Below are 16,079 nucleotides of genomic sequence, written 5' to 3' on the forward strand. Positions count from 1 at the left end.
TCTGACACCACACAATATTCTCTTATGGCTGGGTTTTAGAACCCAAGCCCAACTCGTTACCTCTATGGATACCAGGGCGCAACCAGCTATGTCTCGAGAGCCACAACAGTATAGCCAGCAAGAAATACAGTGTATCACAGCCTAAGCAGAAAGGAAACACGCATGCCCTTTTCCTGATAAGAAAATGAATAAGAAACATTAGGACAACTCTTGAAAGTACACAGCAACAGTGCAAGTGTAACAACTCTTTAACCATTAATTCTCTATGCGGGCAGAATAAGCTGTGAGGCTGCTAGCCCAACCCTGATCACAGCTGTGACCCATGAGTGGAGCACTGCCAAGCAACTGTCATGCCCTCAGCACAGCCTGCTACCTTCTCCCTACACAGGGAGCAGACAGAAGAGCAGTGATTTCCCCTAGGTCACATGGTTAAGTCAGGAGCAGACCACTTCCTCTCCCTGTGAGCTTACAGAAGAGCAGCCACTCAGCGTCCTGACTCCAGTCCCAGCATTAGCTAGCTAGGGGCACAGCCAAGCCAAGCGGCTGGGTGCTTATCCTCCAGGGAGGCCCTTATTCTCTCCCTCTGGCCGCTCATGGACTTCAAGAAGTACAAAACTTGCAGGCTCCCTATAGAAGCAAGGTTGGAGGGACCCGAAATGCTAGCTTGACCCTAATTACTCGAGGACCTGCTCCCTCTGCCCTAGAGAGCTTTAAACGTTTCCAATGTGGCCTCCGCTTTCCAACCAAATGTCATCCTTTTAGAGACAGTGTAACAGGCCTGCCAGGCCAGGGAGCCAGCCGCTTTCCTAACCAGCTAAGTGGCCAGTTGCTGTTCTAGCTCTGGGGCCACCAACATTCGGCCACAGAGCAAGGAAAGACACCAAGAAGGTTGTGCTTCCACTGTAAATAAAAGGAATGGGAGGTGCACGAGGAAGTCAAAGCCAGGACACACTGTGGCACTGAGATTTTGGACACAGATAGCCTGCGTCTCCCTCCGTGGTCCCCAGGTAGCCCCACTGGCTCACTCTCCTGATTTACAGCCTGAGAGGAAATGACTTGCCCAAGGCTATGCACCCTAGATGAAGCCAGAGTTCTGGGATGCGAATGCAATCAATCCTCCTTTGGATCTACCCTTGTGGAAAGCCCAGAAAGTGGAGGAGACTCAGGCCAAGTTTCAGAAGTTGAACAGAGATAGCTCACCTTAGCTTAGAGCAGGCAGAAAGCGTTAAAGTGGTGGGAGGCGAGGGGGCAATGTACTGCTAATTGGTGGAGTCACATGACTGTGGACAAGTAAAAAGACTATCAAAGGGCACTGAGGAACCAGCTGAGGGTCAGGAATTTGCCTCAATAAATACTCTAATTAAACCATTCATCTCAATGGGATCCTACTAAAAGCAAGCCAGAAGATAATCGCCTTCTTCAATTCATTCAGATTATGAGACAATCCCAATTCTTATGCTCAGTAAGGACAGAGACGAGGGGAGCTGTGGCTTGCACCTGTGGACAGATGCCATCAGGAAGGCAGAGAAAAGAAGACAGGGCCCAAGGTGCGGGCCCCAAGTCTGCCATCCATTAGCCCTGCCCACTGCTCTTATCTGCCTGCCTCAGAGCGCTCGCTGGTGATCACAAGCAACACCTCAACCCCCAGAGACCAGGAGCAGATTGCAAAAATGGCCTGCACACCTTAGCATGGTGAGCTGATGGCCTGCCGCTGCAGCTGGAAGAACGTCCCTCCTCTAGGAGACCTGCTACCCAGGTAACAGGTCCTCCCCCAACTGCCCACAGAGACCTGAAGGACAGGAGCCAAGCAGCATGGCTGGACCTGCCAAGTGCAGAAGTCCAAACTGGCCATAAGCAATTTCCCTTCAGCTCACTGGATATAGGGTGTGGAATCCAGTGACTTGTTTCTTCAGTGACGATGCCATTCCTTCCCCATGACTCTCCTGACCACTGGTGTCGGTGTCTGTCCTTTATCTACCCAATGCCCCCATGAGATCCTGTAGGAGAGCTTCCCACAATAGCTGCACTTGTGTTTTTGCCCCTTGTAGCAAAGCTCCTCAAGGAGCGATCATGCTCCTTGTGGCCAGGTCAGCCTCCAGATCCACCTGCACTGCCGGTCAAAGCCCCAGTGCCACCATAGCACTGCATCCCATGGTCAAGAATCAGTCATCAGGTGACTCAGCCCAAGTCAGCATCACCTGCCACCACCACCCTCTCCATCCTCTGCCACCACTTCCAGCCTCTTACCACCTGCTTTCTCTCCCACTTCCATATGTGCTTTCTAGGTTCAGCTGGGCCAGCTTCCTTTCCCAATGCTGAGGCTCGGCACTGAGCCTGAGTTCAGTGTCCAACTTGGGGCCTTGGTCCTCCATTGTATCCACTTCCCAGCTCTTGTAGCTTTCAAGGACATCTTCCCCAGCCTCTACATTTTGATACTCAATAGTCTAAATGCCACTGCACATGCTTCAGTCATTTCTAACTCAGCAGCTCCGGGCAGTCCCAGAGATCTGCTTCCAGGCGTCTTCTGCTGTCTGGAGGGCCATCGCTCCAGACGCTCAGGCCAGAGCACGGGAGTCATTCCAGGCTGCTCTCCCTCTCCCTGTCCCCAGCCATCCAGCACGATGGCTCTTCCTGCTCTTACCCAGGCATGGCCTCATCTTCTTTGCCCTCTAGGCCATGCTGTCTAGCCAGTCACAGGAGCTGCCTCTACAAGCTGGCAGGCCCTTTGTACACTGGCTCTCCCTTCTCCAGAGAGCATCCGTGCTTACCTTCTCATTAGCTACCCCACGTGCCTAGACCAGGCCCAACACTGGACTCACTCAGTGGACGTTTGCTGAACAAATGAGCGTCCACCAATTAGCATCCCAGTTCATACACAGGAAAAACATGCAAACTCCACAGTCCAGCACCCCAAGTTCTCCAAGCCTTCCTTCGTCTGCCTGTCCCCATTCTGAAAGGTACAGGCCTGGATGTTTGTGTGGCAGGCCGAACAGACAGCAGAAGACTCAGCCAGCCACCAGTGACCACAGGGAGGCACGTGGCTCAAGATAGGTCCTTTAGATCCTGGGATCTTCTGTAAAGGAAGACCAGTTAACCTGTTCTGATTTTCTGCAGACAACACCCAAATCCAAAGACCTGGGAGGTGAGGGGCTGCAAACCCAACATCTCCCCAGCCTTGTTCAGTGCAGGATTCTGCGTGTCCCCTACAAAGAGTGGTTTTCAGAAATGTAAGCGGTTTCATTTTAACTGGTTATGTAACTCTCTACCTAATAGTCTTGATTTTTTTTTCTCCATTCCTGGGGCTTGAACTCAGGGCCTGAGCACTGTCCTTGAGCTTTCCTCAAGGCCAGTGCTCTACCATTTGAACCACAGTTCTGCTTCTAGCTTTCTATGTATGTGGTACTGAAGAATTAAACCCAGGCCTTCAGGCATGCACTACACTCACTTGCAGATTCTTAACACAGATGAACTGCCTGCTCTGGGGCTAAGTCCTCAGCAGTAACCTACAAGGTCCCCTGAAGGAGTCATCCTGGCACCTCAGCAATAGGTACTTGTGAGCCAAGTGTCCCTGCCATTGCTGTTATCATCAGTAATGGTGACACCCTCTATACAGCTGGAAAAGAAATAGCCAAACACGGAAATGCATTTTACGCACATTCCCAGGGTCAAACATACCCAAAGCAATGACAAGGGACAGACATTGTTCTAAATTTGGAGATATCTGATGACAGAGCCAAGTTTCCTTCCCCTTTCTTGCCCACACCCAAAACAACACCCCCCGCTTCTCATGAGAAAAATTCCTTCACACTTATGGTTTCCATTTCCCACATCTGATCTTTTGCTTAATAATAATAAAAAAAACCCAATTTATGGAAAGTCTGAGTTTCATGTTCACTGTGCACCAATGCAATGGAAGCTCACATAAACCTGGTACCAGGCCTGGTCCACAGGAAACCACCCCCACTACCTTATATGATACATGTTAGCAGTGTATTACGGTCACATATTGCATAGGGTGTATATAAGTACCATAAATGTATATGCAATGTCTGGAACATATCCTTTACAACATGTGATATAATGTTAATCTGTACAACATGTGTGTTTAGGTCAGTATTGCATGCAGCATTATATTCTTGTTCCTCTGCTCTCCTATCAGAGGGACAGAAGCCACATACCAGCTGTAGGACCTGGTCCTCATTCTTTCACTGGCAAAATGAAGCAATAATTCTAGAGGATTTCCTATCTTAAGACAACTGTGGCACTCAAAGGAAATTAATTAACCTTTATTTTTCAATTTTTTTTCTCCTACCCCAAACCTATTTATGATGACATATACACAGTTTTGCCCCTCCCTGAGGACCAGAGTTGGAAGTAAAATCCCATACCACTTACTTACTAACCCTGAGGTACTGCACAAGCCCATCCAAACCACCTTTGCTGCATGCTGTTTAATGGCACTACAGCCTAATTAATTAATTTTTGTCAGTCATGGGGCTTGAACTCTGGGCCTGGGTGCTGTCCCTGAGCTCTTCAGCTCAAGGCTAGCACTATGATTTCAAGTCACAGTGCCACTACTGGTTTTCTGGTGGTTAACTGGAGATAGGAATCTCACGGACTTTCCTGCCCTAGCTGACTTTGAACTACAATCCTCAGATCTCAGCCTCCTGAGTAGGTAGATTATGGGCATGAGCCACCAGTGCCCAGCTCTATTCATTTTAGTAACAGTAGAGTTGGTGCCCTGTTGCATACAAGCAGTTGGTACCCAGCCAGCCCTCAACAAGAACAGCAGTAGGGAAGACCAGAGTTGTCTGCCTCACAGCCCTACTGTCAGCATCAGCATGCACCTACCCTCTCAGCCTGCTCTGAGCTCACTCAAGGAAATTATTTAAGAACCATTGCTCCCTGGGAGATAGTAGATAAGAACTTGTAAATAAAGTCTTGTGTCTTTTAAAATGAAACTTATCACTGGAATGCTGATTCCAGTCCAAAGTAAAGAATAGTAAGAGATTAGAATTCTGTAATAAAAATGGGTTCTTTGCATTTGTAATGGCTCTGGGTCTCCCATGCCCTTCCCCTGAGCTCTCATCATCAGACAACTCTTCACGACCCTGCAGGCAGGCTGGCACCTACAACTGAAGTGAGATAAGACAAACCATCTCACAATGGTAATACTAGATTCCGATGCATTTATGACTAGCTGGTCATTTATGTATCACTTGTGAAAATGCTAACAGACATTTCTCTTGGAAAATAACATGGCAAAAGCTATCCCTGGCCTGGCATGGGTGGTTCTTATTTAATCCTAGGTAGTCAGGAGGCTGAAATCTGAGAATTATAGTTCAAAGCCAGCCTAGGCAGGAAAAGTTCATGAGGCTATTACCTCCATTTAAGTACCCAAAAAGCTGGAAGTGACACTGGCTCAAATGGTAGAGAACTATGCTTGAGCCAAAAGTGGTCAGGGGCAGCATTGTAGGCCCTGAGTTGAAGCCCTAGGACTACCCCTTCCCCTACCTCTGCCCCCAGTAACACACACACACACACACACACACACACACTGCCATCACCAAGCTATTCCAATTCTTCTGGCTTGGGAACTCATCCTAAGGAAATCATCCAATAAAAACCACAAAATCATAGTAGTGAACCTACTTCCCTACAAAAGGAAAACAAAATGATTTTGAGAGTGGATGACCGGTAAAAGATTTCAAAACAAACTACTCAGGAGGATGCGATCTGAGGATTAAGGTACAAAGCAAGCTGGAGCAGAAGAGTCTTTGAGATTGTTATGTCCAATTAATTAACTACCCTAAAAAGCCAGAAATGGAGTTATGGCTCAAGTGGTAAAGTACTAGCCTTGACTGTAAAAGCTACAGACAGTACTCAGGGCCCTGAGTTCAAGCCCCAGGACCAGCATGAAAGAAAAAAAAATTATATGTGTCATATGGTGCTGTCAACACAGTAACTATAAAGACCATGCAGAAGCTTGACATTGAAGGAAAAGTGACTTGTACATGTGTTACTTACAAGATACAGGCACATATGTGCAGAAATCTGGAGGATGCCAATGGAGACATCTACACAAGCTCTCTTTGAGGCTCATACATTGGTCATGTGACACCCCCCCCCCCGGCACCCAACCCGGTTGCCACTGGTACCAGTACTAAGGCTTGAACTCATGGCCTCATGCTCTCACTTCATTTGTCACTCAAGCTGGCACTCTACCACTGGAGCCACACCATCACTTCTAGCTTTTTCTGAGTAGTTTATTGGAGATAAGAGCCTCACAGACTTTCTGCCCAGGCTAGCTCTGAACCATGATCCTCAGTTCTCAGCCTCCTGAGTAGCTAGGCTGACAGGTGTGAGTCAACAGCATCCAGCACTTTTGGCTTATTGATGGTTAACTGGAAGTAGAGTCTCATGAACTGATTTGTCCAGGCTGACTTTGAACTGTGATTCTCAGATCTAAGCCTTCTTAGTAGGTGTGATTACAGGTATGAGCCACCAGCACCTGGGCCGGGTATGTAACTCAGTAGTAGAATGCTTGCCTCACATGCACAAAGACCTGCTTTATCCCTAGAACCAGAAAAAAAAAAAGTAACATAATTTCATCTAAAGTAAAATTTAACTTCTCTGGGTTTGACACAAAAGCAATGGTAATTCACTTACTGGATTCTTATCACATAGCAGACACTGTTAAAAGCACTACATATGACAACCTCCATCTTTGTGCTGTCATATGAATGAGTACTATCTGTAAATGAGATAATGTTTACTGAGGTCTAGTGGTTAGGAAACCTGCCCAAGGCCAGCCAACTGGAAAGTAGGAGAACAAAGATTCCATCCTGTCACCCAGGCTCTAGAGTTCATGCCCTTAACTGTTATGTAACGATGAAAACACAAACTTCTGACACCATAGCGCCAGCATGGGAAACTGACAGTTAGCTAAGAGGAACTCATCCTTGCCTAGTTCTACAGCAACCATTTTCAAGGCATTCACCCCCCACCCCCACCCCCCAAAAAAGCACCACTGCCACCTAGGAGCTCATGGAACTGATGCTTTCTCAATAGGTGCTAAGCCTGCTGCGAGTTTGCAGCTGTGATCACTGGTGGTCACCAATGATTCATAGCCCTGGAGGGCACTTGGGGAGACTGTCAGCCATGTGCTCCCCTTGACAGAGAAGGACAAGAGTACAGAATTATCCAAAGCCACGGAGGCAGCTGGGAGGCAGCTATGATCCACAGTCAGAGACCTGGTGAGCATGGGGTTTTCTCCCATGTAATGGACAGTAATAAGCAGTGTTAGCAGGCAGTAAGCACTCATTCGATACTTACTGTATGTTAAAGGGCTCTTCTATAGGAAACTTTATCTTTGAAGTGGGGATGCAGATAATCTCACTTAGAGGCTCAGAGACAGGCATGGAAACGTGGAGCGCTGTCTTGGAAGGCACTGGACTGGGCAGCCGGTGCCTCCTATAGCCCTTGTGTTTGGGGTCGATATTTACTGCCTTTCCTGAGGGCATTCAGAGGTCCCAGATGTTTACTCACTTTCTAGAGTATGGAGGTAAGCCTACCCGCAGCTGCCAGCTGCAGCCCCAGTCTCTGAATCTGTCTTTCTGGGGGAGGTGGCCAGCAGGCGGCTCGAGGCAGATTCTCCCCACCCCCCAGCCCAGCCTCTGCCTCGGTCTAGCCAAGCTGTGGGCTGCAGCTTATTATAGTCAGCCCCTCTACCAGGGTGTTAATTTCATTCGCTGACACCCACACTGTGTACAAACATGCAAACCATTAACATTTCCATTTACTAGGCTAGTGGTGCCCCGGGCTGCTGGGATTTCTGAAGCAGATAACAATTCAATTTGCCATTACAGCTGTGATTTTTAATTCCCAAGGAAATTTTTGCCCATGTTGTACTTCCCAGAGACAAAATATACACTGTTTAGCAACCTTTCAAATTATTTCTGAAAAAGGAAGAGAAAAAGCAAGCCTGCCCACCCGCCTTGTGGGAGGGCAGGATTACAAGCCTATTTCAGAGAAGTCCAAGTTAGCTGGAAATTTCTAAGTTTCCCAAGGACTCTGGGTCAAGGAATCAACAACTAAATGTCAACTCTTTATGAAGTCGTTTTGCGAAGCCATCTTTCACAATGTGAACAACCATCAATGAACCAACCGTGGCTGCAGAATGGCTGCAGGACCCAAGAAGGAACACCCGTAGTCACTTCCCAGCCATCTAGGAATGACTATGAACCTTCTAGGTCCCAGAGCCACAGCTCGCCTTGGTAGCCACCACTCGCTCTGTCTCCACTGTGGGCTGGGTGCCACAGGGCACCTACCTCATTGATTACAACTGTGTGCCGGGACACAGCACGCCAGCGGCGCACGGGGGGCAAAACCATGCCCTCACATCCAGCACGCAGGTAGGGTATAGTCAGGCGGCAGACAGGTTGTTAAGAGGTGGTGCTATGAGAGGGCAAGTTCCTTCCATTGGTGCTTGAACACTTTGGTTTTGTACCTAAACTGAGCCATCTAAAAGGTAGGTGGTGGTTTCCTTTGCTTTTGCCTTCAGAATGTATTTAGGACTTGATATTGCTAACACCAGCCGCCCTTGGCTCTGTCTTCTCTGAGCCCCTGACACAGGATGCCTGGACTGCCCCTGTTACCTGGAGCTGACCCACAGGAAGATGTGCTGGGGCTCCTAAGGAAGACCTGGCCCTGCTGGCTTGGTTTGCTCTAGAGCCTGGAGGCGTCCACCTGCCAAGATTCCACAGCCCGCCTGAAGCAGAGGGAAAGGCACTGAAGCCAGTCACTGGGTGTCTGGGAGTCATTAACCCCGGTCTCTATACCCTAAAATCCCATTTCCTTCCACCAGTAATATAAAGACAAAAACAAATTCTGAAGAACAGTTCAGCAGGGCACTGCACAACTCTTGACATGACTTTTGGTCCTAAGATGAGCTTTGGGAAGACCAATTCAGTTCCAGATTCCACCCTGTGCCAACCAACCAACCAACAACTCAGGGCAAAGACTAAGAGCAACCAAGAGCGAATGGCTGTAGTCCTGCCCCCCAGGGCTCTTGAAAGCTCCTTAGTGACAGATACTCCAACTGCTTACTGCAGAAAAATGTATAAACCTTCCTTTACATTTGTCTGTAAACCTAGCTGCTTCCTATAAAGAAATCTAAGACCTTTTAACTTCTAAAACTGCTAAAGTTCATCTTGAAGACTGTGTTAGGGGATCAGACTCAGCAACTAGCCTGCCAATTTTTTTTTTTTAATGTACAAAGATACATTAAAGAGAGCTAGAGTATGGCTCCAGGGAGAGTCATACTGAACATGTATGAGGCCCTGAGTTCAGCCCCAGCACAGAAAGACAGGCCAGTTCCCATTACAATCTCCCATCCACCTCTCAGTCAAATCTCCCACTTGTTTTTGACGCCAATAGGTTAAGTCAGGATTCATAAGGAATATGTTTTCCCATAAGACAAAAAGAATGACTAGAGGTCACAAAGACTGGAAGCCAAGCCCGCAGCAAAAGAACACCCCACCTACATTAGCCTTTCAAAAAGGAAAAAGCTTTCTAGGGTTGGGTGTGGCTCAAGTGATAGAACACTCTGAATTCAAACTCTAGTGATGTCAAAAATAAAATGAGGGGGGCCGGGAGCTTGGCCAAGAGGTAGAGTGCTTGCCTAGCATGCACCACATATATAGAAAAGCCGCAAGTGGTGCTGTAGCTCAAGTGGTAGAGAGCTCTAGCCTTTAGAAAGCCCAAGGACAGTGCTAAAGCCCTGAGTTCAAGCCAGGACTGGCAAAAACAAAACAAAACAAAACAACAACAAACCTATATAATTTAACCATAAATGACAACTACTATATTTTGTTCCAGGTTATTTTTCCTTTTTTTTTTTTGTACTGACACTGGGGCTTGAACTCAGAGCCTCAAGATCTTGGCTGGCTTTTCCACTCAGCACTCTACCACTTTAGTCACAACTCTGCTGTAAGCTCTTTGCTTGTTAGAGTTAAGTGTTTCATAAACTTTTCTGCCAGGACTGGCCTAGAACCTTGATCCTCCCAGATACCTAGGATTATATATGTGAGCCACCACCTCCAAGTTATTTTTTTTTCCCCCATAAGCACCATGCAGAAGGGCTGTCTGGAGCTGTGTGGCCAGTGGAGAGGCCTGATGAGTTTCTACCAGTGCTGGTCTGCGAGGTGAGTAACTCTGGGTTCTCCAGGCTGACTATTCTGGGTCAAGGTTAAAAGGTTGGCTGATCAGGGTCCAAATAAATGCACTTGAACACTGCCCTGGGCCAACTTTGGTCTCCCCAGCCGACACTCCCAGGAACCCAAGAGGCAGACTGTGTAATACCCCTGTGCTATGGGGTCCATAATAGCACCCAAGAGTCTACAAAAGGACTTTGAACTTGGAAGAGAAGTAGAATATACATAAAAGCTTTCAATAAAACATTTTCTAAGCAAAACACAAGTCATTCAAACTCCTGGATATCAAAACTATGTCTCAGAAAATCAACAAACAAGTGTGTGTGGCGTGGAATAAGACATGATGTCTCAGCCACTCCAAGCCACCATCATGAGCTCTGAATCTTAACCTTACAGCTGCCTGTCACTCACTGTTCATTAAACCATGGTGGAAGGCAACATCTCTGGTCTGGACAGTGGGCCCAGCTCTAGGTCCATCTTTAGTCCACCCTAACTTCTTAGGGAAATGCAGCCCAGGGCTTCCTTACCTTGTCTCCAGGGGCACAGATGGCTTCGGCTCAGGGGTTTCTGCTTTTCAACAGCATTGCCCATTCTAAAGCCAGGGGATCACAGAGCCCTTCCAATCCCGGGCGTCTCTGTTGAATGGCAAAGGGCCGCGGCACTGACTGCTGGGGAATTCATCTCTGGAACATCCCAATCGTCCAGTGCAGGAGCCCTGGTATGTCCGCCCTGGGAATACGGAAGGAATTCTACTCTGAAAGATTCCTGCCTCCTGCCTTTCAAAGCCTTCAGTCCCAGGGAGGAAACCAGAAGAAAGGCCTTGTTCCCGCCCTACCGGTGTGTCTGGGTGGTAGTAATGGTCTATATTAAGCAGCCCTTTCCTCCGCCTCCTTTGACACAGAAGCCTTAGAGAACAGCCAACAATCCTAACACTCTCTGTGCTGCTATGCCCTGGGGGGGCAAGTGGGGACCAGCGAGGAAGAAGCTGGAAGCCACTATGAGCCAATTCTGGGTGTGTCACAAGAAACTGTCTCACTCTACACATTACACATTCTATTTAAGAGCCTATGCTCTCAAACCCGTGTGCCTCGTGATGGCAGGTCGAGATGACAGATCAGAGAAAACAAGCAAATTTAATTTATTCTGTACTTCCAAAGGAAAAGCAAAACATCGTTTCCAAAGGGAAGAACCAGGAGTACCAGCACAGCTCACACTTGGAAACCTCCACTGCATTCTAGGACCAAAGAAGTCACCTAAATCCAGAACTGTGGGTGTGATAGAGGAAAACAAGGGCGCAATTTCATGGAATACCAAATACAAAGGAAAGAAACGCCAACGCAGATGGGAAGCCCTCATCTCTAGCCCCAAGTCTGGGACTGTCAAAACTCCTAAGGACTCTCAAGCACTGAGATAAGAATGTCAGCTCTGGCCTAGCCACTGGGATCCAATCCTCAGTTTGTCACGAGCTTTGCCAATGAACTCTGCAGCCTCAGTTCTCTCATCTCACAAATAAGCGTAACACAGACCCACCTCCTCAGCTGTCCTAAGGACCAGAGAGAAGACAGGGCTTGTGAAGAACTCAGCATACTGCCTAGCACTTACTATTTTTATAATCTTAGTTTGGGAAGGTGTAGTGACTCAGATGAGAGATTGCTGGCTTCAAGTTAGTCAAAGGCACCAAAATAAATTTACACTATGGCATAAGGTGGTATAGTATGGGAGCAAATCATAGAACTAGAGCAAAATCTGTAGACAGTATTTCAAAACATTCACAAAACTAGATGGCGCTGGTGGCTCATGCCTGTGATCCTAGCTACTCAGGAGGCTGAGACTTAAAGATTGAAGTTTGAAGCCAGCCTAGGCAGGATAGACTGTGAAACTTACCTCTACTTAACCACCAAAAAGCTATACAAGGAGCTTATGTAGTAGTGCGCCAGCCTTGAGCGAAAAAGTTTATTAGAGGACAGTGCCCAGACTCTGAGTTCAAGCCCCAATACTGGCACAAACCAATGAAAGATTACAAAATGAGTGAGACTGAGCTTAAGAGAAACTTTCTGGCATGGTGTGGGGGTGTGGTGGGGCATGGTGAGAGAGGGGTCTGATGGGCTGCTTGGCCTGAGGGAAGGGGCCCACACATGCAGAAGAGAGGGAGCCATTTTACACCATCAATACGGGGATCTCCCAGAGATTCCACACTGGACAAAGTAAACCCCATGTGTCAGTTTCTCCTTTCCAGTGAAGTAGAAAGAAACACATGAACCTCCCCATTTCCCTCCCCCCACCACCTAGTTCCTCCCCAAGCCAAACCTCAGCCATAGGCTGGAGAAACCAGGGCCTGAATCCTCACATGCTGCCTGCAGGGTACAGTGAGGTCCACCAGCTGGCAAAAGAACTGAAGCTCACCTCTCTTCACCCCCTAATAATCACCACCCCTTGGTGGGGAGGGGAAACTTCATTCCTCCTTCCCATCTAAACACGGTAATAACTCTCCTTGGGCAGGTCTGAACACTGACCTGGAATCTGGCCTCCTGCCTTCTGTATCACCTGGCAGTTCGGTATACATTCAGGACCACCACAGATCAAAGAGACTCTGATTATGAACTTGCTTTTAACATCTCCTTTCACCTGAAGGAAGTTTTACCAACGTTTGAAAAACAATTCTGTTTCTCAGCCGGGCAGGACATTGGGTCAGGCTGAGGAACTCTATGGGGGCAGGTGAAGAATGAACAAAGGAACTAAAGGATTCTCAGGCTTGCCTCCACCCCTACTTCAACGAGAGTTTGATTTCAGGGCCTTGCACTTGCTTGGCTTGCTTGTTCATGACTGGCACTCTATCACTTCAGCCACACCTCCAGCCCAGCTTTTTGCTGGTATTTTGGACATGGAGTCTCACAGACTTTCCTGCCGGGGTGGCTTTGAACCATAGTCTTCGTACCTCAGCCTCCTGCATAGTGAGGATTACATGTGGGAGCCACTGTCGCCTGACAGGTCAGCACATTTCTCATATACAGAGACCCTCCTTTGCTAGCAAGAATGTGAGGGCAGCTGCCATCACCTGCCCTCACTAGCCTGTGCTGGAACCTGGCCTGTAGTTTTACTCACATCAGCATTGCCCCTCCTATCCACAAAGCCCTGGAACTTGGCCAGTTTGTAGCAGACCCTTATGGTGTTGCAGCCCTCAGGACAATATACCATAATGACTGGACCTAGACTCAGGTGCCATGTCTGAAACGGCATTTATAAGCAGACACATCCTCAATCCCAATAGTTCACTTACTGTTTCCAAAGGAAACAACATTTCCTTAAATGCCCATTTCTAGCCAGGACTGTGTCTCAGGCAATATGCCCTAGCATGGTTCAAATGTGAACTGCCCAGGCTGGCAAGGGATGGGTTCCCAGCCTCCAACTCAGGGCTTCACATTCCCTGGCTTGCTCAGCTGGTGCTCTACCACTTAGGCTATACCTTAGCCCAGCCTTTTGCTGGCATTGTGGAGATAAAAGAGCCTCAGACTTTTCTGTCCTTGGCTAGCTTCAAATCTGGATCCTATAGATCTTAACCTGTGAGCAGCTAGGATTGTAAGTATGAGCCAATGATGCCTACTTCAGAAAAGCCTATGTAACAGGATGTGTCAAGAATTCCCAGATCAGAAAACACATCATTAGAGTCACTGCCAAGATGGGCTAGTGACCTACTTCCAGTCTACACCTTAGAGAAACAAAGGAAAACCAGTAATAGAAAAAGGCATGCCAGCAGTATGGTACTGCATTCCTGTACTCCCAACATGCACGATGTGCAGGAGGCTGAGGCAGAAAGATCACAGGTTCCAGGCCAGCCTGGAGTGCACAGGAGGGCTGACTACACAGCCAACATGATGTTTCCCCATGGCTAGGCAATACTCGAGGCTGTGGGCATGTGTGCTGCCTTCAATCAGACCATAACTGACCTCTGTGAACCTGACTTTTTCACATATACCACTTGTATATAATTATACCACTTACTTCATAGGGAAGATTGAAGATGTTCAGAAATTAAAGTTGTTGTTGGCACACAGCAAGCACTCAACAGAACAGCTCCTGTTGCTGTGTTTATTGCTTATTGCCTATATGCTACCAAGCCTTAGGTAGAACACGCTGAAAGAACATGACATTCTCACAAGGGAGTCAGTCCCCCAGGTCCCATGAGATCCACCCACCTCATTCCATAGTCAATTAAATTCCACTTGCAAACATGTACCACAGGAACTGTCATTTGATTGTGGAAGGCGACATAAACTCGGGAGGCAGTACTGGGGCTACTGAAGTCTGAGGCACTTTAAGACCACCCTTCCTTGCCATCTAGAAACTACTGGATTAGGAAGAAATCTAGGCCAGAGTTCTGCAGGTGTTGCTCACTCTTTGGGGGGTAGTTTTCAAGACCAAATGGCCCAGAAGGGAAAGGCCAGCAGATGGCAGATCTCTGTGAGAACGTGTGTACCCTCGCAGGACCAAAGCTGAGTGCAGGGTTCTCAGGCGGTACTGGGCTAAGGACAAGCTTTGTGTACTTGCCTGTGGGGAGGAAAGTCTGATGCTGGTCACTTCCCTCCTGGAGGTGAATGCAACAATATGAGGAAGCGCCAAACATGGTGGGAATTGCGAACGCTGCGAACGTCCCAAGTGGGGCTCCAGCTGTGGCCCACATGGACACAAAGACCTGCAGGTCGTGAGGCCTGTCTTGGCTACTTTTCTGTCCTTTGCTTTGAGTGAATTCCCTGCAGGGTCTGGGAGAGACCAGCAAGGGTAAAGTCACTGGGCATGCAGTGTCATAGGAACCCAGAGTCCTCCACTGAGACCTCTGCATCACAGGGCAGCCTCTGAACGTCATCCCAGGGGGCCTCAGGCGCTCAGAGAGCCAAAGTTAATAGCATAAGTAGCATTTGACACATGCACAAAGAATCTCTTCTTGACCACCTCAGTCAGGGCCTGCGGCTCAGGTCAGAGGGAGCATGGCAACCTAACCTAATCAAAAGGTCACGGAAGAGGAAGAGTTAAGGAAAAGGCAGGAGCAGAGCAAAGGGGCTAAGAGCACTGGGTAGTCAGTAGTGCAAAGGCCCTGTAGAGCTGCAGACGGAGGAAGGGATTGGGCTGATGGTCGGGGCCCTAGGGCTAGACCCTAGGGCTTGGTCTCTGGGGCCTTGTGGGGGAGGCAGGTCTAAGGTATAGATTCACATTTCTAAAATGAGAAGCCCCAGCATTCCAGCATCCAGCACTTCCCAACAAACAGAACAGAGACTGAAAGGCAGAACCCCGCAGCCAGAGGGCGTGTCACTGGCTCCCTAGTGGCCAGCTGCATGGTCTCAGCAGCCCTTAACTCCAATCCTCCCCAAATGCACAGGGTGGTGCTAACAGCGCCACCTGCTCTCCACCACCACCCCACCCAGAAATGCCACTCCTGAGCAACAGCAACTGCTGGCCCTCCTCCACCCCCCAAGCCTCAATTCCACCTGCAGCCCAGAGGAAGGCACTATTTTTAAACCGTGAACTGAAAGAGTAAATCTGCCCTCTGCCATTTTTTTCTTGGTGTTTGGAATACTTGGGGGAAGAGTCCAGATTATGCCTGGAACACCAGCAGGACATGCTGGCTGGTGGCTGGGGCTTCAGAGTCTGCCCCCCATGCCATTTTTCACCTTCATCAGTCCCCTGCCACGCAGCTGCTGGACACATTGTCCCTGAGCTGGGTACTGCATGTGCTTCCACAATGAGCCTCAGCTATGTGCCAGTCCCATCTGGCAAAACAGCAGTTGGCAAGGTCTTTCCCTCCAAACAAGGAAGAGCAACATTGAAAAGCAGCAAGCAAGTGCTGCCTTGAATCAGAGCAGAAGGGTAAGG

At 48.4% G+C, this 16,079-nt stretch overlaps 1 protein-coding gene across 6 annotated transcripts in view; it reads right to left on the minus strand.

Moving 5' to 3' along the window:
• The window catches only part of Rapgef1 (Rap guanine nucleotide exchange factor 1), a 118,488-nt gene that overhangs the window by 85,826 nt on the left and 16,583 nt on the right, over nucleotides 1-16,079 (minus strand). Inside the window, exon 1 of one of the 6 annotated variants that reach the window (XM_090330845.1) lies at nucleotides 10,742-10,968. The exons of the other annotated variants lie outside the window; for them this stretch is intronic. Coding sequence (XP_090186971.1) covers nucleotides 10,742-10,805 — 64 coding nt within the window. The 5' untranslated portion in view covers nucleotides 10,806-10,968. Of the gene's footprint in view, nucleotides 1-10,741; nucleotides 10,969-16,079 lie in introns of those variants that run through there. 6 annotated transcript variants of the gene reach the window in all.

Source organism: Megascapheus bottae, chromosome 3 (assembly GCF_031878675.1).
Source record: "Megascapheus bottae isolate mThoBot1 chromosome 3, mThoBot2.hap1, whole genome shotgun sequence".
Taxonomy (NCBI): domain Eukaryota; kingdom Metazoa; phylum Chordata; class Mammalia; order Rodentia; family Geomyidae; genus Megascapheus; species Megascapheus bottae.